The following is a 27,366-nucleotide window of genomic DNA, read 5'->3' on the forward strand; positions in this document are numbered from 1 at the left end:
GTCTCTCTCACCTACAAGATTAAAACCTCTTCCCCTAAACACACACTACTTTAGCTTTATATATTTTCTTCTTAATGAGAAAAAGATAAATAAGTAGACAAATAAACATACTGTCTATAACCAAGATACATCATAAATAGTATGACTAAATTCGTGACGTATCAAACTACTTCTCTCTCCCTCTTTCCAACTCAAAACGTTACTTACAGTCTCAATTCTCAAATATTTTTGAAATATGTTTTAAATTTGTAGTGTAACACATGAAGTACCAGGAAACGTCTTGCAAGAATTTGCCAAAAAAAAAAAAAACATATGCTTTCATTCATTCATTCAAATCAAAGCAAAAACAAAGGAAGTGCAAAGATCAAAGTTTAAAAGGTTATAAGGGTGGGCATCCCCCAATACCATAAAAGAGTAGATAGGTAACATCCCCCAATGCCAAAAAAAAAAAAAAACTTAAACGCATTCTTTTTCCAAGTATATTAAAGCGAGTGATAAAGTGTTCTGCCTAACGCAATTTCATCTTTTCCACACATGTGTAAACCCAAAATAAAATCAGACAGTACAAATCAGATAGAATCCTTCAAGGTACAAAATCTCCAATAGTATTTTTATGTCAGGATAAAATCGAATTTCGCTTTTTTTTTTTCTAGTATATATACATACATTAAAAAATGAAAATTAGAATGGGAAGGTTAATAGAATAGGAATCTCAAAGAGGGAGCAGCCTACCACCGTACTTTGGAATTTACATAATTAAGATAATATATTCCAGGACTCTTTACAAGTAAGATAACAAATTTATACTTATACTCCATTTATTTGGTCAGAATTCCGAAAAAATGAAATTAAAATGTTGGGAAGAATATAATTATGGTAAGGAAGTAAACCAGAGTCCACCAATTATCATAATTTCATTAAATTCCACTTTCTAACACATTTCCCTATATAAAGCAAACGCCACTCTCAATCCTCTCTTCACCTTCAAATCATAATCATCATTACATCAAACCCAAAAAAAAACCCAATCCTCTTCTCTCTTTTTGACTAACTTAACAAAAACATCAAAACCGAACCTAAACCGGTTCGTTCATTGTTCTCTGTCCATCTGCTACCTCTGTGTCTCTGTCTCCGGTAATCTTCTTCTTCTTCACATAGATTACATGACGGCTTCGAAACGCTCTTTTTCTCTGTCTCTCTCTCTTGCTCGCATTGATTTCGTGACTGTTCATATTCTCTCCCACGCATTAGTTTTGAAACATTTACATGAGTTTCGTGACTGTTCATATTCTTTCCAATGAGTTTTTTTTTTTTTAATTAAATTTTTGCAATGAATCTTTCTCTACGTTTTAAACATTTTTTTTTCAGCAAATGTTAGAGTTTCGACAACTCAATATACCCATGCCCAAAAAAATTAAAATCCTTTTTGCAAAAAAAATTTGTTCTCGCCAAGTGTAAGAGTGAACTTGACGACAACGTTATCAAATCATACCCATCTTCTTTAAAACATCTCCTTCAAACACGTTACATGCATCCCTTAAATGTTTTTATTTGCTTCTTTTTTTTCCTTAAATCGTGTTCCAGCAACATAAACATGAACTCAGAACAGAAATCAGAAACCCACCCTTTGTTATTTTTATCTTTTTTGCAGAATCCTAAAACAAGAATGGCGTTGGTGAAGAACGAGAAGAAGATGACCAAGAGTTACTTTGACGTTCTTGGAATTTGCTGTACATCGGAGGTTCCATTGATTGAGAATATCCTCAAATCCATGGATGGTGTCAAAGAATACTCTGTAATTGTTCCAACAAGAACCGTTATCGTCGTCCACGACACTCTCATCCTCTCCCAGTTCCAAATCGGTATAGCTTCTTTTTTTCCCTTCTCTGTTTTCTAAATTTAATAAAGCTTTTTTCGAGTCGCTGCTGTTGGAAAACGCAAACGTCATTTTCAGTAGTTTACTTTTAATGACACTTTTAAAAATCTTGGAAGTTACTTGTTTTTGTTCTGTTTCGTGTCAATAATAACTATGTAGTAACATGTGAAATTTTTACCCTCTTTCAAAAAAGAAGACAAAACGATATAATGTGAGTGTTTACGTAATTACGTTACGCATCATCATTCATTGATTCACATAATTAACGTTTGTATAAGTTTTGCCTTTAATTTTTTTATTTTATCTCCTCTGTTTTTTTCCATTGACTCATTTAGTAAAATTATAATGGTTTACAGTTAAAGCACTGAACCAAGCACGGTTAGAAGCAAATGTGAGAGTAACCGGAGAAACCAATTTCAAGAATAAATGGCCGAGTCCATTTGCGGTGGTTACCGGCGTGCTTCTCCTCCTCTCCTTCTTCAAATATCTTTACTCTCCTTTCCGTTGGCTAGCTGTGGCAGCCGTAGTCGCTGGAATCTATCCGATATTCGCCAAAGCTATAGCATCCCTTGCAAGGTGTAGAATCGACATCAACATTCTTGTTGTTATAACTGGTACGTTATGATTTTACTCTTTTTTTTTACTCGCCAATTTATATGATATGGATCACATTTTTCTCACATTATTAATTAATGAAGATGATTATTAATTAAAAATACTAATGGTTATACCGTTAATAGTAGATATAAGTATGTGTCATATAAAGTTGTGATGGGTCAATTTGGAATTATTTATGGTCAACACAAAGCAATTGTTTTGTAGTTTTATTGGTTGTCTTTTCCTCTGCATTTTGCCTTTTCTTTAGTGTTACTTTGAGACCAAAAGAGATAATGAAAAAAACACTAAAAAACACTAAAAAACAAAAAAAATTAAAGCTGTTTTCTTTCCAAAAAAAGAAACCATTGTATTGGTTTAGAAGATGTTTATAACTTTTTGGTAAAGAAATTTTCCAACGAAATTTTATTAACAAATTTGCTGACACAAAATAGATGAAATGTATTTAACACACTAGTTCAACAAAAACAATAATATAATTTAGGAAAATTATGAGTAGTATAAGTTATATAGTCTTGTACGTTAAAGAGTTAGTATTGATCATGTTTGTTGCTTTTATCAGTGGGAGCAACAGTTGCTATGCGGGATTACACAGAAGCTGCAGTAGTTGTCTTCTTATTCACAATCGCCGAATGGCTCCAATCAAGAGCTAGCTATAAGGTTTTGTGCTCTTCCATCACTTTTAGTTCAGTCGTTTGTATCAATAAAAATTGAGATTGCTCAAGTATATATTGGTATACATTTCAGGCAAGTGCAGTGATGCAGTCTCTGATGAGTTTAGCTCCACAGAAGGCAGTGATTGCAGAAACTGGACAAGAAGTTGAAGTTGATGAGCTCAAGATCAACACAGTTATAGCAGTCAAAGCTGGTGAAACCATACCTATTGATGGAGTTGTTGTGGATGGAAACTGTGAAGTTGATGAGAAGACCTTGACCGGTGAAGCTTTCCCCGTGCCTAAACTGAGAGATTCAACGGTTTGGGCTGGAACCTTTAATCTAAATGGTATGAAAAGGCAGCTCGACTTGATGAAGGTTACATAACTGTGATACTTTTCAAGGTTTGGTCTTAACTAGCTCCTCTGTTTTTTTTTTCAAGGCTATATAACTGTGAAAACCACTGCTCTAGCTGAGGATTGCGTGGTTGCGAAGATGGCAAAGCTTGTAGAAGAAGCTCAGAACAGCAAAACCGAAACTCAGAGATTTATAGACGAATGTTCCAAGTACTATACTCCAGGTATCAACAACTGATTTTGGTCTTTCTTTCATTACATCTTTTTTATATTCTTGTTTGAGAGTTGAGACCTTAGAAATGTCTATGTACTTGTATGCAGCGATCATGGTGATATCAATCTGTTTTGCGGTTATACCACTTGCACTGAAGGTTCACAACCCGAAACATTGGTTTCACTTAGCACTAGTTGTGTTAGTAAGTGCTTGTCCTTGTGGGCTTATCCTCTCTACACCAGTAGCCACTTTCTGTGCTCTCACGAAGGCAGCCACATCAGGACTTTTGATCAAAGGAGCTGATTATCTTGAGACCTTGTCCAAGATCAAGATTGTTGCTTTTGACAAAACGGGAACCATCACTAGAGGCGAGTTCATCGTCATGGATTTCAAGTCACTTTCCAGTGATATAAGCCTTCACAGTTTGCTTTACTGGTGACACATCTGTTCCAACCTTTTTAAACCACTTTACTAAACAGAACACACATGGTTTTGTTCTGAGCATTTGTGGAATATGACTATTTCAGGGTATCAAGCGCAGAGAGCAAGTCAAGCCATCCAATGGCTGCTGCACTTGTAGACTATGCAAAATCTGTCTCTGTTGAACCAAAGCCTGAAGCCGTTGAGGATTACCAAAACTTTCCAGGAGAAGGAATATATGGGAAGATTGATGGTAAACAAGTATACATCGGTAACAAAAGGATTGCTTCCAGAGCTGGGTGTTCATCAGGTACATATCAAAACTAATGCATTGAGTTTTTTTTTGGTTTTTATCTAATAATCTCTGATGGTTCTTTGCTTTGGTGTATGTATATACAGTTCCAGATATTGATGTTGATACCAAAGGAGGGAAGACGGTTGGGTATGTATATGTTGGAGAAACACTGGCTGGAGTTTTCAATCTTTCAGATGCTTGTAGATCTGGTGTAGCTCAAGCAATGAAAGAACTGAAGTCTTTGGGTATAAAGACTGCTATGCTTACCGGAGATAATCAAGCTGCTGCCATGCATGCTCAAGAACAGCTAGGGAATGCTATGGATATTGTAAGAGCAGAGCTTCTTCCAGAAGGTAAATCTGAAATCATCAAAGAGTTTAAGAGAGAAGGGCCAACAGGTATGGTAGGAGACGGGTTGAATGATGCACCAGCTTTAGCTACAGCGGATATTGGAATCTCGATGGGTGTTTCTGGCTCTGCACTCGCAACAGAGACTGGTAATATCATTCTCATGTCGAATGATATCAGAAGGATACCACAGGCGATAAAGCTTGCACGTAGAGCTAAAAGGAAAGTGGTGGAGAATGTGATCATATCAATCACTATGAAAGGAGCAATTCTTGCGCTGGCTTTTGCTGGTCATCCACTGATTTGGGCAGCTGTGCTTGCTGATGTAGGAACTTGTCTGCTTGTGATCCTTAATAGCATGTTGTTGCTAAGTGATAAACACAAAGCTGGAAACAAATGTTATAGGGAGTCTTCTTCGTCTTCTGTCTTAATCGTGGAGAAACTTGAAGGTGATGCTGCTAGAGATATGGAAGCAGGTTTCTTACCAAAAAACAGTGGTAAGCATTGCGAGTCAGGCTGTTGTGGGAAGAAGAATCAAGAGAAGGTGGTGAAATCAGTTAAAACCAGTTCAGACCATGGTCACACTGGTTGTTGTGAGAAGAAACAGGACAATGTAAAGACGTGTTGCCCAGAACCTGGTGTTCTAGGACAAGGCCGTGACTCTGGGTGTTGTGGTGACAAGACTCAGAAACCACACCAACACCAACATGGGGTGAAACAAAGCTGTCATGAAAAGCCATCCAGCCTGCACATTGTAACTGGCTCAAAACAAGAAGCCTGTTGTGGAAAGAAGAATCAAGAGAAGGTGGTGAAATCAGTTAAAAGCAGTCCAGACCATGGTCACTCTGGTTGTTGTGAGAAGAAACAAGACAATGTAAAGACGTGTTGCGCAGAACCTGGTGTTCTAGAACAAGGCCGTGATTCTGGGTGTTGTGGTGACAAGACTCAGAAACCACACCATCACCAACATGGGGTGAAACAAAGCTGTCATGAGAAGCCACTCTGCCTGGACACTGGAACTGGCTCTGGCTCAAAAGAAGAAGGCTCTTCAACCTTGGTCAATCTGGAAGGAGATGAGCAAGGGGAGGTGAAAGCGTTAGTCAAAGCTTGTTGCTCAAGTCCTGCTGATCCCGTGGTAGCTAGCTTAAAAGAAGAAGCATGTTCTCAGGCAAAGGAGGCTTGCAAGTCTAACTGTAGCAGCAGAGAGAGGAGCCACCATGGTAGCAGTTGTTGCAGGAGCTACGCTAAGGAGTGTGGCAGTCACCATCACCACCACACAAGGGCTGCGGCTGGCTTGGGAAGCTTAACAGAGATTGTGATTGAATAAAGTTCAGTTCTCGCTAACATTTGTACTCATAACCTTTTCATCTTGCAATCATCAGAAAGGATGATGTATTATCAATCGAGAAACCCATGTGATTCATCAAAGAAATGTGAATGATCCAATCGTCTCATGTTATCATCGACCATCCTCTAGTGTTGAAATTGATTATTGGATCATTCTGCCCTCAGTTTCTTTGCACTGACTAACTTTAAATTGTTCAGTGAAGCAAGCTTTAAGCTCCCATATGATTCATCAAACAAATGTGACTGATCCTTTTAAACACTTATCATCAGACTTGAGAGATGCTTGCAAAAGGGTACAAATAATCATAGTTAAAACTTAAAACTTATCTCCAGAAAAAAAAAATTAGTCTGTCACGAAACACAAGTAGATGAAATTGATGAATCTGTTACACGAATAACTGACAATTAAAAGAATATGATACTTATCCATTGATCAGATAAAATAAACAAAATATGAGATAAAAACAAATATAGTGAAGGAAAAAAGAACTAAAGTTTCATAATCTTAGATATGGTGAGATTATGTACAAAATGCTAACACAGTGGACTGGCCAGTGTGGTATGGTGATACTCTAAAAGAACTTTTGCAGACTAAAACGAATAATCCCAACCCCCCACTAGCTATACACTACCTTCAAATGTCATTTCCTATGGTATGCTTGTCAATTAAGCATCTTTTGTTGTTCTGCATCAGCATGACACCGTTTACAATGCTGGAATAGCTTTATAGTTCCTGTAAATGAGTCAAGCTCGTAGCTTAGCAGCAGGTTCAGACTTTTCATTCAAGTAGATTCCCCTTGGATTTACAGTGTAGACTCCGACTGGTCCGTTCCAGGTTTTTAATGAAGCACAAAGAACCAGACATGCTTCTTTGTGATCTGAGAGCAGAAGAGCGCAACTTCTTTGAAAGAAATAGCATGAATCATCTTTCGCCAGCACAAATCAGTTGAGCATGTTTACCCTTTCATGTACACAGCCTTCAAGTATTACTCCGTTCAACAGTTCATGACTTTTCGAGTCACTCCTTCGTGGTGATGAGCCTATGAGACCATGAGCTAGGTCAGATGCTCTGAATTCTCAAGGAACACAGTATCTCCACCAGTGAATGAAGTTCAGACTAGTTGGAATTATAAAATTAGTCTCTTCTCCCTAAAGGCCGTCCAAAATTTTGCCTCCTTTGGATCCCATGTTGCCAAGCATCTCTATATCTATCCCCGGGCAGATCAGATTCATCAACTGAGTTCTCCCTTCGAATATTCCCATTTCTTGGAAATGTTGTTGTGCTCAGCTTCTCGTCATCTTCTGATGGTGTCCCTGACCTGGATTCAGGGTGCATCTCGATGGATCTGGTTCTTGGCCCACCTGATCTGAAACCTCTAGCATTAGGTGCTTTTGGGATAAAGCTAGGTACCTTTGGAACCGGGAAATCCTTAGGAAGAGACTCCATCTCCATAAAACAGTTCCTTGCTTTGGCGTCAGTGATCAGTGCTGCCCAATCTTCGCACTTCATTAGAGCAGATGCATTTCCCATGACCTGTTGAAGAAAAACGAGCCTTAGAAACTTGACCAAGAAAACAAAGTTATCATATATAAAAAAAAAAAAAGTACATGCATAGAGAGATATCATACCCATAGAGCTCTTTTGGCACGGGTGAGAGCAACATTCATCCGCCGGATATCAGAGACAAAGCCAACACCGTGATTGGAAGCACGCACACATGACATAATTATAACATCACGTTCTTGACCCTGAAACGCGTCTACAGTATTGATATAAATCTCTTTCAGTTCATCTTGGCCCAAAGCATTTGCGAACTCGATTTTCAGGCATTTCAACTGCAGTTTGTATGGGGTTATGACCCCAACAGAGACTTTACCCCCACCCAATGACTTCAGAGTTCTTTGAAGATGCAAGTACACCCCAACACAAAAGCGAGCTTCATCAATGTTCTCATAAGATACTGATCCACCTCTATGGGATTCCCGCCCATGACTGATATCAAAGAAAAGGTAAGGCTTAAGGACAGAATCTTTGTAATAAATCTCGTCAGGAGCAGCGGAAACACTTTCACTGTCTGTGAGGCGTCCTTGGTAGAAATATCTTGAAGGGAAATCACGTATTTGAGGATGCATCCTATATTGAACTGTTAACAACAAAGTTGGACAACCTGCTAACTGAAACCTTTCAAAGAGACTTCTACTGTATAAAAGGGTTCCAGCGGCTTTGCTAATAACTGTAGCAGGAAGCTGTTGAGGATCACCCACAAGTACACATCGTGCAGCACCAAGAGCAAGGGGAGGAAGAACTCCAACCTCACTAGCTTGGGCAGCCTCATCGATGACCACCATATCGAAGCCATGCGTAAGACGAGAAAACAGTTTACGACCACTGCTTGATACAGTTGTAAAAACAATTTCAGCCTCGTTCGCGAAACTTGCCTCAAGACTTGCACGAGCTTCTTCAAGATTAAAGTTATTACCACCAGCACGAAATTTCCCCTCGACAATGAGAAGGCGAGACATTTCAACAAGATCTTTATCTCTGGCTTCAACAACAGCAGAAAGGCGCTGTAACAATGCATCTCTTGTCTGGTCCCTAACCATAAGAACATCAGGGTCAACGCCAACGGATCCCTGAGAACGGTTAGCGAAGGCTGCAGCAGTAAGTTCCCTTTTAAGTCCAGCAATATCTTGAGATAGCTGCGTTTCTCGTAATCTGAGGTTGTGCATGTGTCCTAGAATTTCATCACGGGACTTGGCTAATAGCTGCTCACTTCTACGCTCCACAGAAACAGCTTGAGCAGCTCTCGTTTGGGTATCAACACCTACTCTAGCCACATCAGGGCGATAAACTCTCATTTCCCCATCAATAAAACCACGATCAAGGACACGTGAGAGAAGTTCATCGGTCGCAGCATTTGACGGAGCACAAACGAGCATCCTTGGTTTAGCACACAATTTTGGCAGCGTACGAAATAGATTCTGGTCCATGTTTTGTAGGACTTCATCAATTGATCCTGACACAATATGATCTGAACTGCTCTCACTTACTTGTTTATAACTTTCAGGAGCTAATTTCTTCAGCAACGAAGTGTAATACTGCTGATACTGAACCAAATGGATAACATTCAACATTCCCCAAACTGTGTGTGTCTTGCCTGTTCCTGGAGGGCCTTGAACAAGAGTAAATGGCCATGGATCTTGCCTCTTTACCCCACTGCTAGTACCAGCTGCAGTATGCATTGCGGCCCAATGGATTGCAGCCAACTGAGGAGCATTAAAGCTTCTATGTAAGTGGCCAGCAAAGCTCGGAGTAAAACAATCGGGCACTGTAGGAGTCTGCTCCCCGTAATTAGGAAACTGCTCTGGGCTAGGCCTGAGAATTGCATTTTGCATCTGAAGAATATAAGAATTTCACAGCGTCAGCATAATAAAATGCATCTATGAAATATTTGTTATTAAAAACAAAACCAACCTGTGGGTTAAGCTGAGAAAACGCATGCAAAGCAACATATTCCCTTTGTGTGGTTGCAAGCGAACCAAGCACTGACAGATGCCAGATCTCCTTAGGTTTAAGCTTCCGTAAAATATGATTATCGTCAATCTTGCTGGTAAAAAAACAAATCAAAAAGGGGGAAAAAAGTAAAGAAATGAGAGAACGGAAATAAATGCTTCCAGTAAGAATGGGTAGAAAATACAGCTTAAAAATCAAACATATGGAAAAGCATATACCTGCCAGAATCATAAGTATCTCCAACATAGAAATGGAGAATTGCTCCAGGAGGATCTCGAGTATCAACCGGTATATATCTCCTAACTGTACCAGCTACACGTCCAGCATCATCATGCTCTCCTTCTAAACATAAAAAGGAAAAAATTACAGAACATACAGAGAAGCACAAGCAATATAAAAACCAACCAGACAATCTACGAATTCTAACCGCACCTGATTCAGGCACAGGATTTGAAAGAACTGCAACATCTCCCTCCTTGAAACCCCATTTACAATCATTTACTGAGAGAAGTATCACATCATACCATCCTAAACCAGATAAAAACAAAGGCTAGCAGTCAGGTAACAAGAGAAAAATCAGTAGAGAGTTAAAATTGTTGCCCAAAGGCCTTTACAAATGTGAAAAAGGTAATAGGGCTGGTTACCTCTCTCTCTTCTTTCGATGAACTTTATTCTGACCTTCATGTATGAATTTGCCTCAGCCAATTCTTCCCATGTACTGTAAAGTTGTGCCCGGCACTCCTCGAAAAGTAAAGGTTCAAACACTCTAACATACTCATCCATGGATTCAAACCGCTCAGGGACACTCTGGAGATCAGAATCCTCTACACACAAGAAAATTTTATGCATAAGAGTCAATTACACTATGGGTAATAACTAATAAGGCAGAGAAATAGACATCTTTGAAAGAACACCGGCCATATAAAAAAGTTGAAATATCATCATCCATACAAGTCAAATTTTCCAGTGCAATACAGAACAGAAATGAGGCATGTCAATCAAAAAGCCTACTAATAACCAATAATTACTTTCACTACTAGCCCATTCAAGTTTTCAGATACACATAAATGCATCCAGTTTTTTCTTTAACTAAGATAATTAAATTAAAGCCCACAAGAGCCAACCTGATAACTGATATTCATCGACAATGAAAACAAAAACTAAAATTCTGTCATCAACGTTTACAAGTATGATTTAATCGTATCACCTTCCAAATCCCGTGGCCATTATGATTCTCACTGAGCCATGATTCGGGACACAGGGAAACTGGCACCAGAGCAGTAGATTTTAATTGGCATAAAAGTTCCTACCTTAAATGAAGATAACTTAAACTGGAAAAGTAGGAGCACTCAAACACACGTTCCATAAGTTGAAACACTATATAGGACATACCTGGATGATGCCAAAACTTTTCGTTGGTCACCTCTCGTATAAGACGCTCCACGGAGGTATCTTGGTATTGGGTACTATTGGCTTGCTTCTTGAACGAAGTAAATTTCTTGTTTCCAAACTTTGAGTCTGCAGAAGTTTGACTGGACAAGGTGACTTGTCTATTTGACGAATGGCTACTCTTCGGCTGCCGCGAATTCATTGGCTGCTTCCATGACCCCTGCCTTGACACAGAACCTTCAGCAGAAGGTCCTGCCTCCCCATTTGTTCTCCTAGTTTTACCAACTGACCCAGATTGTGATTCACCATTAGATTCTAATTTAAGTTCAGATGTTTCTGGATGTACTCCCCCATTAGGAATGTCACTCAGTTTCTGATCCCGGTATACAACATGCCCTGGAACCCCGCCTCCTTGTTCAGCAGGTGGAGGACCTGCGCGAGATTCTCTAACCGTCCGCGTGACAATAGGTTGTGGGAAATTCTGTCTTCTAGGTGTTGTGGTCTTAATAGGACCAGCTTGCTTGACATCTTCTAGGTTGAGAAACACGGTCTGCCTGTTCCGCTTCTTTCCCAACATCGTCTCTTTCTGATGATCCATCTTTCGCTTCACAGTGGTATTTGCGCACTTGATTGCATGACTTGCTTCAACTCCTTTAGTTTCTCTCTGCCTCACCATTAAACCCTGTTCTTGCGGACTATCTATAGATGCACTATCTTTACCACTGCTTTCTGAAATATGATTGACGTTTCTGTTTTGAAGACCCAAGTTTGAGTTGATATCTAATCCTACTGTGCCATTATCCTTCTCTGTAACTCTAGAATACTCAGAACTACTATGTACATTCTCACTGGCAGGAACCTCCGACTCTGTCCATTCCCCTTCTTCTCTCTCAGGTGCTCCGGCATCATCAGGTACTATTGATGGTGCAACCTTTGCTTCCTCCAATGTGTCTGGCCTTGATGATGACAATGATTCCTTAAGAGAGTTCTCATCCATCTTTTGTTCAACTGAGACATCCGTGCGTTGGGCAGAGATAGGTCGGACAAAAGGTTGAAAACCAGAAACTGTTGATGCATGTGAGAACAGTCGGTTGTTTACATCAGAAACTGTTGATGCATGTGAGAACACTCGGCTGTTTACATTGTCTTGGGAGGACGACGGAGTTGCAAGCAAGCCAGATGTATTGGGGTTTGCAGATGGGATAGCCGTCTGTGGCTGATTGAAGTTAACATTATCATTCCCATCATCATCATCTGTAGGAAGTTCATTAAGATCAAAGAACAATTTTCCTTCTGAAGCCATCTCGTACGTATAGTCATAAACTAGTGTATAATTCCAAGCTAGTAGTGCAACTTATAATATCTCAAGATGCCAAAAGACGTATCCCCTCGTACGACACCAGCTTCTGCAGAAAAAGAAACCACAATCAAATTGTTGCTGATATAAAGCCTGATACAGAAAACTTAGAACAGCCAAACGAAACAAACAAGTAGTAATTGATATATCGATTCAAATCACCTAGTGCATTACTCAACTCAGTGTGCACACAACCTTTCAACGTGACAAAGATTCTCACTTTCCCCTTTTTATACTAAGACGGCTTTTATACTCCAATTAATTAGGTAATGCACGCAATTAGGAAAGACGATTAAGAAATCTCTAAAATAAAATAAAATCGCCGCAACCTAAAAAAATTCTAAGAAAAAAAAAAATTAAAGCCAATCACGCGCATGAACAAACCAAAACCCATGAATCAGCTATATCAAAGACGAGATCAATGGAGATAAAATTAAAAGCAAAGATCGAGATCGAGGAGACGAACCAGTGACGGTGTCGGTGGGGGACGGGGCGGCAAAAACCTCTATAGAAAAATTGATCGGATTGCCCTAAGAAATCCTAATCTCAATCCCAAATCTCTCAATCCGGCGATAAGGGCAAAACAGTTCAAAACGGCGGCTGAATAAAATCCGAAAGCAACGGCGAAGGAGACGGATCGAAGGAAGAAGATCTGGTCTGTTTGTTATTCGTCGATTTCGAGAGGTGTTTAGGACGACGACGAGACGAGAGAGAGAGAAAGAATCTGGTGGTTGAGAGACGATGAGACTCTTCGCTAATCAAATCGGATCAAGACCGTTGGATTTAGACCAAAGAGAACTGATCCGACGGTCTAGGACAAGCCAATAAGTTTTTTTTAAGTATTAAAAAAAGATTGAGTTTTACAGTGTAGGAAGGAGAAGAGAAGACCTTTGTTGTTGGTTTGGGTGTTTGTGTGTACTTTGCAATTGCATAAACTCAATCTTATTTATAGGCGAGAGATAGAGAGAGAAGAGAGGCCAAGTTTGGTTCGCTTCTATTATTGCGTCAAAAACTAGGTTTTTCATTTTTTTATTTTTTTTTATTTTTTTATTGTTTAATTTATTAGTACTACTATATTTTATGGTTTTGTGATATCTATCCTATAAATAACTGGTCAATTATTTTAGATTTTGGATACTCTATTACTGTCTAAGGACCCCTTTGTGTCATAATGCTTGTAATTGGGATAAAGAATAAAAAGCTTTGTTTCCTTTTTTCTGTTTTTTTTGTTCAAACAAAAGCTTTGTTTCCATGATTATTATATATCAATATTTTTAATTCTTTTGATTTCCTCATATGTAGTAATTAGAATTGCATTATTATTTTATTGGTTCGTGTAGAATAGATTTATATCTATATAATTATATATACATTTTAGAAGTACATTTTCGGTTCTACCTTTTTATTTATACTTATTTAAAAACTTATTTACAAAATCAATCCCTAAAACATTTCCAAATTAGCATTACTTCAGTTTTTGTTTCCTACATATTTTACATATATCATTCCAACTAACAAAAATACAACATAATCAATAAGGAAACAAAAACTATGATATATTTAACCCTTCTATTGTTTAGTAAAGATATTCCATATCTGAATTCTTTTTAAACAAAAAAACAACAATTTGATTCCTATTTTGTTTTCCAAAATCTATGAGCTTTGATTCTTAATGTAAGAAGAACATTGATTCACATTTTTTTAAATATTATAATAATATATATGAACTTAATAAAATTTTAAAATATTACGAATATGTAAAATTAAAAAGATTTTAAAGTATTATATAATATGATTATATAGTAGATGGCTTATAAAGAGGACATGTTGTAATTAATAAAATATCACTAAATTTGTGCTTACGGGTAATTAAATCTTCATTTTATTATTTGTCAACATTATTAATATTAGAATATTTGACATATAAAAACTAATTTGATTTAACTAAGAGTGTGTAAAATAATTAAATCATTAGGAAAAATGTGACTTAATCATAGTGTATAAATGACTTACTATGTATTTAGATCTCTTATTTTTTTGTTATAATAAAAATTAAAATAGAATCTCAAACACTAAACAAAACAAACTAAATATAACAAACAAATGGTCATGAAGTATATTGCGAGTTAAAAAATTAATATAAATATTTAGCCGCACAAACGGTCGGGAAATTTACTTATTCCTTTATTTGCAAAACATCCAAGATTTAACAAACAAATACAATATTATATATAAATAATAATAAAAATTATATGCACGCAGTGTACCGCGAGTTAAAATCTAGTTTAGTAGTATTATTTTTGTCATGTAACATTATGTCATATAGATGTTTTTTTGAATCAAATGTCATGTGTAGATTATTCTGGTTTTAGTTAAGAATTAGTGGTGAAAATTGGGGTTGTTGAAGCTGTATAATGGACAGTATATATAATTGAATTTAGCTTAGACTATGGAGCTTATTGGTGATAGACATTAGTAAGGAGGTTGTAGGGATTTTAGCTTTCTTTTAAAGTTTGATCTTAAGTTAATCACATTTGGTTTCTTTTAAGCTTTAAAATAATATAATGTGATAAGATAACCATATAAAGTAAGAAAATATGGTAACAATAACGGTATTATTGGTGGTAAATAAACAATTTTTTAAAACTAGAAATCTTATAACAATAAACATTAAAAAGTAAAATTTTAGATTACTTTACATCTTTCTAATTGAATACATGCTTAGCGCTTTTTTAACGTCTCTAGCGACTAGCGATTAGTTAATAGTATTGAAAAAGTTTATTTATTTTCTTAAACAAACAGAGAACCTCACAAAATTTTATATTTTAAGAAATACTAGGTAATAACCTGTGCTGTTGCATTGAGTGAAATTTTTGTTTGAAATATTACATTTATAAATATATTTATTTAGTATAACATTTATAATACAAACTTATATTGGTTTGAATTCATCAAGTTTATGAAAGTTCCCACCAAAAGAAAATCAAGTTTATGAAAGTTTAAAATAGTAATCGCTAGATTGATATGATGGCAGATCTGAATAGAATTTAAACCGAATTAGTGATCGTTAGATTTTAATAAAAATCTTGAACTATTAAATCAGATAAAAATCATAAAAAACTAAAATTTCATGAACCGGATAATTTAAATAAAATTGTAACCCAATCAAACCCATTAGCTAAGCCATCATGCAACGAATTTAAATACTTTGAACCGTAAAATGTCTTTGCATCCGTATCGCTTGAATTTATGAGATCCGTGTATTGTCAAAAACACAATGACATACAGTTGTAAATAATAAATATAAATGAGGCTAAATAGTTAAATATGTCTAGAGCTCTTTGGCAGCGATACATCAGTTTTTTCAAGTGAGTGCTTCCCTGTTAATATATAGGGGATTTAATAAAAATGAGAAAGATTTGTTTCCTAAACGATGGTTCATGAATCATGATGACACCAATGACCAATGCAAATGGAAACAAAATAATATTGGTAGCTTTTTTTCAAATAAAAAGGAAACAAATAAGATTTATTTCTTATTGTATATTAAATGCTCTATTACAGTTTGTAAATTACACAATTAATTTTTAAAAGAGAGCCACGTTGGTAAAAGTTTTGGATGAAAAAAAATCTATGCAACACTCTTATCCTAATATTGCATATCAATATTTTTATTTAATTTTTAAAAAGTCAACAAAATAAAGAAGGAAATTAAACATTTTTATACATTTTAAAATATACTTTTACATTTAAGTTGATATCCTTCCGTTTTAAGAGTCAGATTAAGGGCTAATTACGACTTTTCAGATACGGCCTAAAAAACAGGCGTTTTGCACAAGATAATATTTTGGCAATTTATACAATTTATCAAAAGTAAATGGACTAAAATGTAATTTATAGAAAAGATAGTGAGACCCCTTTGGCCCTTTATTTGACTTGGTACGCTTTAGTCTTCTGTCTCTGTCTCTGTCTCTCTCTCGCGACTCGCGCTAGCTCTCTGACTGTGCCAAGTCCTCTCCTCTGTTGCAGTCTCCGATAATGGCGGGTTTTAAGCTGCTTTTGTTTCTTTCTCTTGTAACCCTCGAGATCGCTTGTTTCTCTTCTTCATTCACTGTAAATGTTGAAGCTTCTTCTTCATCTGGTTGTGATAAACTCAAATCCACCGTCTCTGCTCTTCGTACGTCTCATTTCACTTTTACCCTTTTTTCGATTTTGTTGAAGATTATGCAAATTTTGTAGCTTTAGCTTGTCTACTATGTAAAGGTTTTTGTTTCTGAAGAACTGTAGGGAAATGTGAAAAGAGGTTTGTTTTTGATTTGTTGCGTTTCTTAGGAAAATTCTGGAGATTTTGAGTAACGTTTCATATGAGGTTTATGTTAGAGTGACGTTTCACGTTTCCAGCTTCAGTTCTGTTTCTGTAGAGATTAACTTGTAACGTTTGTTTTCCATTCCAAAGTTGATGGCTTTTTTTACAATTTCTTCAGCTGCATTTTGAATCTGGTTGCTAACTATATTGAGAGGCTTTTTGTGTTTTCCTTGTTTAAAGAGTCAATCATCACTGAGAAAAACCAAGATTTGGTTAGCAAGGACGAGAAGATCCGAGGTCTGGAGTTATATATCCGGGAGAAGTCTTACTTGTTTGAGAGTGAGATTGATTTTTCTTCTCAAGTGAGATTTTCATTCTTCTTCTGAGTTTGATTCATTTGGCCTATAAACAAGATGTAGAGGAAAGTTATTTACTTTTGTTGGTTGTAATATGTTTTATTTTAGTCTGAGGATGCGGTGAAGCATGCGAGTAAAGCAGAAGAAAAGGTTTATGAGCTTCAGAAGCAGGTTGGTTTTGTAACTTGAGTTTTGTGTGTTTCTTTTTGTTCATCATTACTTTTATTCAATCATTTTATAAAACTTGTGCATTTGGCAGGTATTTAGACTAAAACGGGAAGTGGAATTGCAACGCAAGAGAAGGATCGAAGTGGAAGCTGAGAAAGTTGCACAACCTAGCTCAAAGCTTGAAAATGTAAGAGATATGGTGTCTCTAGGATTTGATCTGCATATTACAATAGCTTACTCTTCTTTTTGTTTCCTGTGGTCAGATGGATGGCAAGTGGTTCTTGTCTAAGCTTGGTCTCTACCCGAATGAAACTCAGGTTAATCTAAAAGAAGCGCATAACATCGCACAATCTTAGTTTGCTTAACTCTTCTAATAAGGCCTCTGTTACATTTGTTGCAGGCATATCTATTGACCCTATGGCATCAACATCTTTGCCCAACTCTTCATATCACTCTTCAAAAGGTTTGTCTTCAACTCAAAATTAACCTTTGAAAGTCTTTTAAACTTCCATGTATAGACAAGTCCTTTTTGTTTCTTCAGGTGTCGCAGATAATTGGCCAAGTCCAAAAATGGTCAGAGCCTCACATTGAAACCCTGAATTCAGTGAGTACTGTTCTCATTGCACGCTTATATACTTCTCATTTACTTGGCATCTGAGAATTCTTCCCCTTGATTTTTCAGGAATGGATCCCAAGCATTAAAGATGCATGTGTGACATTTACTATGTATCTCGAACCAAAAGTTCAGTATTTAACCGATAAGTCCATCGAGGTGTTATGTACATCTAAGCAGGCTTTGACACCACATCTCCTCCAAGGATTCGACGCTTCATACTACTATCTTGAGGTTAATATATTTCCACATACTTTTATTCTGACTTTGCATAAAACATTGTGAGCATTGTCTTGTTTGTCTTAGGTAATCAGAACACATACACACCCATACACTACCCGGATTATGACCATAACGAAACCACACTTGGAGAGAGTACAAGTTGCCTTAGAGCCATATACAGAAAACGTAAGACATGGCTTTAAGAAGTTGGTTAACTCGACAAAAATCTACCATCGACAGGTATATTCATCAAATTGCATTCCAGTTTTGTTGAATATAACTTACAGTGACACTTTGATAAGCTTCTCTTTGCTTGGAATCAAGGCTCAAGAAATGCTGAAGAACAATGAGGTCACGAAACCGATTGCTACCATGGACTTAGCTTGGGTTGGGGTATGTATTTCCAACAATTTCCATTCATTCAATCCATCTATAGAGTCTGCAAATCATAACTAAGTCGCTTGTTATTTTAATTTCAACAGGCCACAGCTTTAATTGGCTTCCCTCTTATATTCATCATCAAATTTCTTTCTGCAGTCTCCAAGTAAGCTTTTGAACATCTTTTCAACAATAGTCTATAACTTCACTTAGAAGAAAAAATCAGGCTGTTGCAACAGAAGTTAACTATGAGATTGAATCTTTTGTTCTGCGGGTAAAACAGTCCCAAGGGGAAGAAGAGATACAGCCATAGAAAAGAACCAGTCGTCGGATACCGCAGAGCCAAACGCCGTCATCCTCACCAATGAAACAATAGAACTATAACTTTAGGAAATCAAAAAGGTTTCTCGTGACTTTTCTTTTAGATATATCATTGGTTTTGGTTCCTGTTAAGACGGTTACTCAAATGAAGTAAATCTTTTTTTGCAGGTGGTTTGTATATACCTTTCTGGTTTCTCAGACACATATAACAGTTAAATTAGTTTGGGCTGAAGAAATTGAGCAGAGCTGTTCTACACAAAAACTATGTCTCGTTAGAAGAAACCTTGGAACAAATATTTTGAGTTTTCGTAGTTTAATTTTTGGTTTGGCATGTTAATGTAGCCAGGCCCAGCCCAACTGGGTTGGTACGAGTCGGAAACTAAAAAAAAAGCCTTATACTATTTTTTTTTAAAGTAAAAATATCTCTTTCATCTCTTTGATTTGATATATGAAATTTATAATGTAAAACCATATTTAAAACTAAAAAAAAAAATGAAAATTGTGAAGACAAAAGGAGAGAAAGAAAAGGACAAGAGAGAGTCAATGTCTATAACGACTGTTTGTGTCTGATCCCAATTTCATGTCTTTATATGTCTCCTCCTTAAAAGGTCGCTTTACATTTACGCTCTTTCTTGTTTTTAGCTTTCATTTCTCTTTTTAGCTTTTTCATTTATCATCTATTTTTATTTCATATCAACTTTTATTAATTTCGGGAAAATGAATTGTCATAATTTATGTTTTCTAATCTCTTTGTTCAAAAAAAAAAAAAAAAAACCCTAATATTTGAATTGAACAAAACCTCTGTAGATTGAGCCCACAAGCCCAACTTTTCCTAAAGTTAACCTAGTAAGCTAAGTCCAAAACTTAATTACCTACGAGTTCACGATGCTAAGATAACCATGAAACATAAAAGGTGCAAGAAGTATTAGATTTACATGCAAATGTGATAACCAAATCTGAAGGAATAAGAGGACAATCAGATCAGATCCGGTGGTTTAGATTCAAGTGTCGAATCTGCCCTTGTGACATGCAAATATTACTGGATTCACATAAATGGAGACACACGTATTAACTATTGACAATGAGAGTCTGTGGTGTTGACAAAACAACATACTTATACAACACAGACAGACACACTTCAAACTTAACCATGGTTAGTCGCACGTGCTATGTCCTCTGGTCAAATATGTACTCTTTACATTATCATTAATTATTACTATTATTTTCTTATCATCATTCCCATTCATATTACGATTCTTTCAAGTATTATCTAAATGTTGAAATGAGAATCCTAATCCCGAATTAACTTATAATTCTTCTATATAATACTTTGATAACAACTACTAAAAGTAAAAAGCTACACAGCTTACACTACAGTTTTCATCAGCCTTCTAAGTTCTCACATAGAAAGAAAAATCACTTTAAGATATGTATATATATATGATCGATTCGGTATTTAAACATTGCAAGAAGAAAAGCTGACAAAGAAACGTTGATAGAAAAGTGTAACCAAATCACTGTTAAATCAAAATATGTTTCGGCGTTAAATTTGCATGAATTTATTACGATATTTCATATATAAGTGCAACAACAACTACAAAATATCATAACTGGTTTATATTCGTGTATATAATTGGATATTGAATTTTTGTTTACGTATGGCCTAGATCAAACTCTTCGTATTAATGGGAAAGCTAACTCTTACGACAAAAAAATACATGACACATGCGGAAATTTATTGAGCCTTGCTATGATCGTAGTATTGACATACATACAGGATTGCATACATACATATACACACATGTATATCTAGCTAGTATATATTGGATATATGGAGTGCAATTATAACATTATCGGATAGTTTTTCATTTCTTTTATATAAAATGCACTTACTTGATTCTTTGCAAGTCCAATATAAATTACTATTAAAGTTCGGTATAACTATTTATGCTAATTGCTAAAGACAAAATATCACATAAGAGTACTTTTGTCCGACCACATAAACAAAATAGTAGTTGGTGAATTATCTCATCTAACAAATTAGCTCTCTAATCCCCTATGGTTTTAGATCATTTGATAAATTTGTCTCTCTAAATATGTAAATGATGAGAAGATGGAGAACGGAATGTTGAAGAAGAAGAAAAATAAAAGCAAAAACAATATAACAAACTAATAATCATATGTGCAAATCTAAAACAATATTTTATACAAATATTTTCGTCCAACCCATATCAATGTTTGTTTTTAAGATATTTAAATATATTCAGGTTTAACATATTATTAGATGTCCAAATTTCTCTACTAGTTTAGATTAATGTGCCAATTGACTTGGGTATTTAATGATTTATTTGAAGACAGTGGTATTAAATAGTAATAAAATTTGGTAAGCAACAGCAAATTGCTTACATGGTTATCAACAAAAATATCGTGTTTCGTAAACAATAAGTTAAAAGAAAACTTTTTAAAAAACAAAATGATATTGGGATTACCACAAACTGTCAAAAAAAATTAGTTTAATCAAAGAAACAATTAATGGCTGAGTCAAAAAAAAAATTAACGAGCTTTTTAAACTTTGAATACTTAACTAATTAGATGCTTCTAATCAGATTTCTAGGAGATATGTCGGAAGCACCGACGACACGTGCGGATCCGTCACGTGCGCGATGCAAAACTCTTTAACTCGTATGTCCATTTTTTTTTTTTTTTTTTTATGTATATTACTATTATAGTATTATTATTTTTTTCACAGTCCGTATTGTCGATTTTTATGCCCGGAATCAAGGGTTTGACTTACCAAATTGTTACTTTTTTTTTGGGCTTCAATTTAAAAAAAAAATAAACTTAAACTAGAGAAGAAGAAAATAATAAAAAAGACATGTGAAAGAGTTAATGTAAGTTGAGGAAAAGAAAAAAGATAATAATTTTTATTTTGGGTTTGGCAGAAGGAAGAGAACAAAGCTGTTTCCTTCATATATACGAATTACGAACCCCTTTTTTCCATTTTTCTTTGTGCAAAAAAGTGAAAAAACAAAAAAGTGAAAAAAAAGGAACTTCCTTATCCGATTCTGAAGCAGAAAAATTAGCTGCGGGAATCTTTCTTTCAGATTCTCACCAAAAAACCAAACCAAAGATTGGTTTTTTTTTCCTATTCTGAATCTTCGCTTAGTTTGTTTCAGATCTGCCACTGTTTCAGGTTTCCTTTTTACTTCCCATAATCTTTTTTTTGTTCTTTTTTCAACTAAATTTTGTCTCTTTAATCTTTCTCTGTTTTGATCAATTTCATCATCTTTGTTTTTGCTTCAATCGATTCCATGTTAAATTTGATTTGGTTGTTCTTAGCTTATACTGTTCTTTTGTGTTCTTTTATGTTGTTAGTTAAAAGAAGACCGATCTGTAATCTTTGTTTTGTCTGCTTCTTAGCTATATATAGCTTTTATGAATAAAGTTTCTAAATTTGTGTTCTTTATTTTTTTTGCTAATTTCTTATTGGATATATAATAGTTGTATTGAGTTTTATAAATTTGTGTCACTGATATTTTCGAGTTTTTCTCGGAAGATTTGATATTTGAATTCTTCTTTTCTATCTGAAACGAACCTTTCTGTCGGGTTTTTCTAGTAACTCTTTCTTTTTTTCCGGGAAAATCTCGTTTGTTAGCTAGAGTTGACTGATACAAACGACTTAAAGATATAAGTTGCTATAAAAATGCATTTTTTGAACTCTGAATTGTTTTCTCTTGTGTTTGTTTTTGTTTTGTTACACTTACTCTGTTCCAAAAGCTAAATACATTTATTTTATTCATGTTTTTGCAGCGAGATAGGGTCACAACAAATATGATAAATGTTATGAATCCAATGAAAAGTGGATCAGAGAAAGGTTTAGATCCTCAACTATGGCATGCATGTGCTGGTGGTATGGTTCGTATGCCTCCTATGAACTCTAAAGTCTTTTACTTCCCTCAAGGTCACGCTGAAAACGCTTACGACTGTGTCGATTTCGGTAACCTTCCAATTCATCCCATGGTTTTGTGTCGTGTTTTGGCTATTAAGTATATGGCTGATCCTGAATCAGACGAGGTTTTCGCCAAACTTAGGCTTATTCCTTTGAAAGAAGATGAGTACGTTGATCATCATCATGAGTATGCAGATGGGGAAGACAGTAACGGTTTCGAGAGTAATAGTGAGAAAACGCCTTCTTTTGCCAAGACTCTTACTCAGTCTGATGCTAACAACGGTGGTGGTTTCTCCGTTCCTCGTTATTGCGCTGAGACGATCTTCCCTAGGTTGGATTATAACGCTGAGCCACCGGTTCAGACCATTCTTGCCAAAGACGTTCATGGAGATGTTTGGAAGTTTAGGCATATTTATAGAGGGACGCCTCGTAGGCATCTTCTCACGACCGGATGGAGTAATTTCGTGAACCAGAAGAAGCTTGTGGCGGGAGATTCGATTGTCTTCATGAGAGCTGAGAATGGAGATCTTTGTGTAGGTATTAGGAGGGCTAAGAGAGGAGGGATCGGTAACGGACCTGAATACTCAGCGGGTTGGAATCCCATCGGTGGGAGTTGTGGCTACTCTTCTCTTTTAAGGGAAGATGAAAGCAATAGTTTGAGGAGAAGTAACTGTTCCCTTGCGGATAGAAAAGGGAAAGTGACTGCTGAATCTGTTATAGAAGCAGCTACGCTCGCTATTAGTGGAAGACCGTTTGAGGTTGTGTACTATCCTAGGGCTAGCACGTCGGAGTTTTGTGTCAAGGCCTTGGATGCTAGAGCTGCAATGCGGATTCCTTGGTGCTCAGGTATGAGGTTTAAAATGGCTTTTGAGACTGAAGATTCTTCTCGGATAAGCTGGTTTATGGGGACTGTTTCGGCTGTTAACGTCTCTGATCCTATCCGTTGGCCTAACTCTCCTTGGCGGCTTCTACAAGTAAGCTCTCCCATCTTTACTTGTAGTCTCTTTCTAGTTAGATGATAGAGTTGGTTACTCATGGTTGGGTTTTGTGTGTGTTTTAGGTAGCGTGGGATGAACCAGACTTACTCCAAAACGTGAAGCGGGTTAACCCGTGGTTAGTTGAATTGGTATCCAACGTACATCCGATCCCGCTTACCTCGTTTTCACCACCGAGGAAAAAGATGAGGTTACCTCAGCATCCGGATTACAACAATCTGATAAACTCAATCCCAATACCTTCATTCCCAAGCAATCCCCTCATTAGATCAAGCCCGTTAAGCTCTGTTCTGGACAATGTTCCCGTGGGTTTACAGGGAGCCAGGCATAATGCTCATCAGTACTACGGGTTATCATCTTCGGATCTCCACCATTACTACTTGAATAGACAACCACCTCCACCTCCTCCTCCATCATCTCTCCCTCTTTCTCCTTCTCTAGGGTTGCGAAACATCGATACCAAAAACGAGAAAGGCTTTTGCTTCTTAACGATGGGAACAACACCATGCAACGATACCGAATCTAAAAAGTCTTCCCACATTGTATTGTTCGGAAAGCTCATACTACCCGAGGAGCAGCTATCAGAAAAAGGATCGACGGATACAGCTAACTTGGAGAAAACGCAGATTTCGTCAGGCGGATCGAACCAGAACAACGGTATTGCGGGAAGGGACTTGTCATCGTCAGACGAAGGATCACCTTGCTCCAAGAAAGTTCAAGATGCATCGGGTTTGGAAACAGGACATTGTAAAGTGTTTATGGAGTCAGACGATGTAGGTCGAACCTTAGACTTATCGGTTCTTGGTTCGTATGAAGAATTGAGCAGGAAACTCTCTGACATGTTTGGGATCCAAAAGTCTGAGATGTTGAGTTCTGTTCTCTATAGGGATGCATCAGGAGCCATCAAATACGCAGGAAACGAGCCTTTCAGGTACATACATTATTATTAAAGTGAAGATTTGTCATATTACTGGATGATGAAGCAAAACAATTAATAAGTGTTTTTTATAACTCTTGCAGTGAGTTCTTGAAGACAGCTCGGAGATTGACGATTTTAACGGAACAAGGAAGCGAGAGCGTTGTAATATAATTTGGCAGAGGTGTTTTTCGTTGGAGAGCTCGCAAGTTAAAAAGTCAAAGCTTGAATGAATCTTTAAGCTTCTTTTTTTAATTTATTTATTTTGGTTCCACTTTTTTGGATTCTGTAATTTTCAAAATGCAATTCACAATCTATTTGCAAATAAAAATAGATTCTTCTTCTCATGAAAAGCTAAGCTTCGTTATACATACATATGCAGGTCTTTTATATAATTGAGATCATCCAATCAATTCTTACACATAACCTTAACAAATTATATGATGGTGAATAGGCTACAACAAGCATTGGCTACACAAAGTCACAATATTGAGTGTGTTCTTGGGTTCATTTAAGTTGTTGAGAGGTATGAAAAGTAATAAAAATCTGGAAGACAATTAGTTAGGGTGATGCGAGGGTCATGTCTCTATGCACATGCACAACAAACAACGGTCGGATCCTATGTTTGACAAAACACAAAGTCCTCAACACCTAAGTTCAGTTGGATCTCCCACTTTTCATTTATAATAATAACTCAAAAACACTATATATTCAGGCCTGTATATATTATATATTTTTAGTTATTCCAATAATGCATACAAAACGAAAATTCCGTATCAGCTTCAGCCTCCTCACTAAAATTATTTTGGAAAGTACATTGTATATTCGCTTCTTGGTCCTCAAAGTCAAATGTAGTTCTAACCTCACTTTTTTCTCTTCTTATTTAATGTAAAAGACACAAAAGTTGTAGCACTTTTTACTTTTTAGTCTTTAAATCCTATATAGCCATACTCACTTTTCCTGCATGCCCTGCTCTAAACTAGTGTCCTATAAAAAGGAAGTGTCATTAGATTACAAATTAATCAAGTAAGATTCGATCTAAATTCGGAATTCCCTAGGATTCAAGTTCTAATTATGTGTAAAATATTTTTTTTCAGATTAATTAGTCACTCGTAGCTTTGGTCTACTGTTCGATCTAATCTAACGCCTTAGCGATCTAAGCATGTATACAAAAATAATTAAGACTGTTAGTTGAGAGTGATGGACAATTGGACATCATGGACTGTGTAAACAACACACGAAAAGGAGATATTTTAATTGAATCCAGTCACATGTCATGATTAGAGTTAATATAAATGGAACCAAAACTTAATTCAAGTGGCTTAAGAGATATATGAACATTGTATATAAAAAGAGATATAAACATTAATTGCATATCTGAATAATATCAAAATTATAGGGGTTTTCACATTAATCAAAAGTGATTGTGACAACTCTCTACGTCCGAAGTTGACTCTTGAACCACACATGTTCACAATTCACAATCCCAACAAGATCATGAGAGAAAACAAACAGCAAAACGAGAGATACATGGGGAAGTCTTGATTTAGATTAATCATTAAACTAATCAAAGAAGTCAAGTTAATCAACTGGTGATCATAAAATCATAAGTTAAATTATTAGGAGAAAAATAATGTCGAGAAAAAGCAGATACTTAGGGTTTTGAAACAAAACTTCTTCGTTAACCATGGTTGAGTTAAAGACGATTATCGATAGAGACAAGTGTGACAAAAGTCAAAGAGGAGAAGAGACAGAGTAGCGAACGTTGTGGCACTTTGAAATACCACTTTTTTTACGTAAACAAAGAAATAATTTTTAAAAAAGAATAGATTATTAAAAAAAAAAAAAAAAGAGGACAAGAGAATTAAAAAGAGGCACGAGGTAGACAAAGATTCGTGAGGCAAGGAAATGCCAACTCGAAGGCCTTTCTTTACGTGAAGAAACATCAATGCATGTGTCCTCTTCATTCACAATAAAACTAAATCTGTCTTTGTCTTCTCTTTCACGTTCTTCCTCCACGTGTCCATTCTTACGATTTTTTTCTTTTTTTTTGCCCTTAACCTAAAATATAATACTAATCTCGAGATTTACAACCACCGCCTGAATAAATTTCATATAGCTAACATTAAGCAACAATTGAAAAATATTTTGTGTTCTTGAGTAAAAAACATGACATCAGATACGATCGGTGAGTGATTAGAAAAACTATCGAGAACAAATGTGTTGAATAGAGTATTCTGGAGATCTATGTATATATGGGCCTATTTATAATTTGGAGTTTATTATTATCTAATTTCAAATTGGGTTTAATACGAATCTGATCGAGTAGAATTAGCCCATCACGACATATTAGGTCTAAGTCTAACCCTTACGAGTACGACCAATATTGTTTGTCTTGTAAAATGATATCCAAAAACCAATCAAATTCACTACAAGCCGACGTATACTATACAGTTTGAAGCTAACCCGAGGTCCAATAATAAAATGGACTTCCAACTTTTGGATTATACATGTTGTAACCAAGGGAGTTGCAAGACGCCAAAATAATTGTAACACGGCAGTTCACAACATCTTTTTAGGCTGGAAACCAATTTTCTAAAGGTATTGTGAGTTAAATAAATACTTCTTGTTCTTTTTATATATATAAATATTGTAAAAAGAAAAATTATATGTTGTTTTAAGGTTTACGATGGTTTCATCTTCGAGAGAAATTATTGAGTCTCCAATTTCTGAATACGGACACAAATGTATGCATTG

At 36.0% G+C, this 27,366-nt stretch overlaps 4 protein-coding genes across 6 annotated transcripts; 3 read left to right on the forward strand and 1 right to left on the reverse strand.

The window, feature by feature from the left end:
• The first annotated feature begins 811 nt into the window (after positions 1–811).
• Positions 812–6,210, forward strand: LOC104730312 (cadmium/zinc-transporting ATPase HMA2). The gene is made up of 9 exons (XM_010449466.3): positions 812–1,134; positions 1,652–1,862; positions 2,233–2,490; positions 3,054–3,151; positions 3,239–3,494; positions 3,588–3,725; positions 3,823–4,150; positions 4,243–4,445; positions 4,535–6,210. Exons 2-9 carry the CDS (start codon positions 1,667–1,669, stop codon positions 6,103–6,105), a joined length of 3,048 nt encoding a protein of 1,015 aa, XP_010447768.1. The 5' UTR covers positions 812–1,134; positions 1,652–1,666; the 3' UTR covers positions 6,106–6,210.
• Positions 6,211–6,530: 320 nt separating this feature from the next.
• LOC104730313 (putative helicase MAGATAMA 3) lies at positions 6,531–13,375 on the reverse strand. Of its 2 annotated transcripts, XM_087478646.1 has the most exons (9): positions 12,852–13,346; positions 11,032–12,434; positions 10,847–10,905; positions 10,284–10,463; positions 10,072–10,167; positions 9,858–9,981; positions 9,601–9,733; positions 7,755–9,521; positions 6,531–7,659 (listed from the first exon to the last, which is right to left on the reverse strand). In XM_087478646.1, exons 4-9 carry the CDS (start codon positions 10,420–10,422, stop codon positions 7,261–7,263), a joined length of 2,658 nt encoding a protein of 885 aa, XP_087334772.1. In that variant the 5' UTR covers positions 10,423–10,463; positions 10,847–10,905; positions 11,032–12,434; positions 12,852–13,346; the 3' UTR covers positions 6,531–7,260. The 2 variants fall into 2 exon arrangements, with proteins under 2 accessions (XP_087334772.1, XP_010447770.2); XM_010449468.3 differs by lacking the exon at positions 10,847–10,905 and having other exon boundaries at positions 12,852–13,375.
• Positions 13,376–16,310: 2,935 nt separating this feature from the next.
• Positions 16,311–19,184, forward strand: LOC104730314 (uncharacterized). Its single transcript, XM_019233769.2, has 13 exons — positions 16,311–16,562; positions 16,932–17,053; positions 17,156–17,218; positions 17,307–17,402; positions 17,479–17,532; positions 17,616–17,678; positions 17,757–17,819; positions 17,898–18,062; positions 18,135–18,290; positions 18,375–18,443; positions 18,533–18,594; positions 18,712–18,830; positions 18,918–19,184. The coding sequence occupies exons 1-12, from the start codon at positions 16,424–16,426 to the stop codon at positions 18,794–18,796; spliced, it is 1,137 nt and encodes a 378-aa protein (XP_019089314.1). The 5' UTR covers positions 16,311–16,423; the 3' UTR covers positions 18,797–18,830; positions 18,918–19,184.
• Positions 19,185–21,637: 2,453 nt separating this feature from the next.
• Positions 21,638–24,962, forward strand: LOC104730315 (auxin response factor 16). Of its 2 annotated transcripts, XM_087479447.1 has the most exons (5): positions 21,749–21,942; positions 22,560–22,746; positions 22,841–23,672; positions 23,759–24,624; positions 24,714–24,962. In XM_087479447.1, the coding sequence occupies exons 3-5, from the start codon at positions 23,205–23,207 to the stop codon at positions 24,781–24,783; spliced, it is 1,404 nt and encodes a 467-aa protein (XP_087335573.1). In that variant the 5' UTR covers positions 21,749–21,942; positions 22,560–22,746; positions 22,841–23,204; the 3' UTR covers positions 24,784–24,962. The 2 variants fall into 2 exon arrangements, with proteins under 2 accessions (XP_010447772.1, XP_087335573.1); XM_010449470.3 differs by having other exon boundaries at positions 21,638–21,942; positions 22,560–23,672.
• The last annotated feature ends 2,404 nt before the right edge of the window (positions 24,963–27,366 follow it).

Source organism: Camelina sativa, chromosome 12, assembly GCF_030686135.1.
Source record: "Camelina sativa cultivar CO46 ecotype springtype chromosome 12, ASM3068613v1".
Lineage (NCBI taxonomy): Eukaryota > Viridiplantae > Streptophyta > Magnoliopsida > Brassicales > Brassicaceae > Camelina > Camelina sativa.

Bases quoted from the DNA above. Each gene is read 5' to 3' on its own strand.
- LOC104730313 (XM_010449468.3), bottom strand. From the start codon at position 12,331: ATGGCTTCAGAAGGAAAATTGTTCTTTGATCTTAATGAACTTCCTACA. The intron at 10,168-10,283 runs GTAACCAGCCCT...TATCTGGTTTAG, and splicing joins CATCGAAAGAAGAGAGAGAG to GATGGTATGATGTGATACTT. The intron at 7,660-7,754 runs GTATGATATCTC...TTTCTTCAACAG, and splicing joins GTGCCAAAAGAGCTCTATGG to GTCATGGGAAATGCATCTGC.
- LOC104730314 (XM_019233769.2), top strand. From the start codon at position 16,424: ATGGCGGGTTTTAAGCTGCTTTTGTTTCTTTCTCTTGTAACCCTCGAG. The intron at 18,063-18,134 runs GTTAATATATTT...TGTTTGTCTTAG, and splicing joins CTTCATACTACTATCTTGAG to GTAATCAGAACACATACACA. The intron at 18,291-18,374 runs GTATATTCATCA...CTTGGAATCAAG, and splicing joins CAAAAATCTACCATCGACAG to GCTCAAGAAATGCTGAAGAA.
- LOC104730315 (XM_010449470.3), top strand. From the start codon at position 22,581: ATGATAAATGTTATGAATCCAATGAAAAGTGGATCAGAGAAAGGTTTA. The intron at 23,673-23,758 runs GTAAGCTCTCCC...TGTGTGTTTTAG, and splicing joins CTCCTTGGCGGCTTCTACAA to GTAGCGTGGGATGAACCAGA. The intron at 24,625-24,713 runs GTACATACATTA...TAACTCTTGCAG, and splicing joins GCAGGAAACGAGCCTTTCAG to TGAGTTCTTGAAGACAGCTC.
- LOC104730312 (XM_010449466.3), top strand. From the start codon at position 1,667: ATGGCGTTGGTGAAGAACGAGAAGAAGATGACCAAGAGTTACTTTGAC. The intron at 2,491-3,053 runs GTACGTTATGAT...TGCTTTTATCAG, and splicing joins CATTCTTGTTGTTATAACTG to TGGGAGCAACAGTTGCTATG. The intron at 4,151-4,242 runs GTGACACATCTG...TGACTATTTCAG, and splicing joins CTTCACAGTTTGCTTTACTG to GGTATCAAGCGCAGAGAGCA.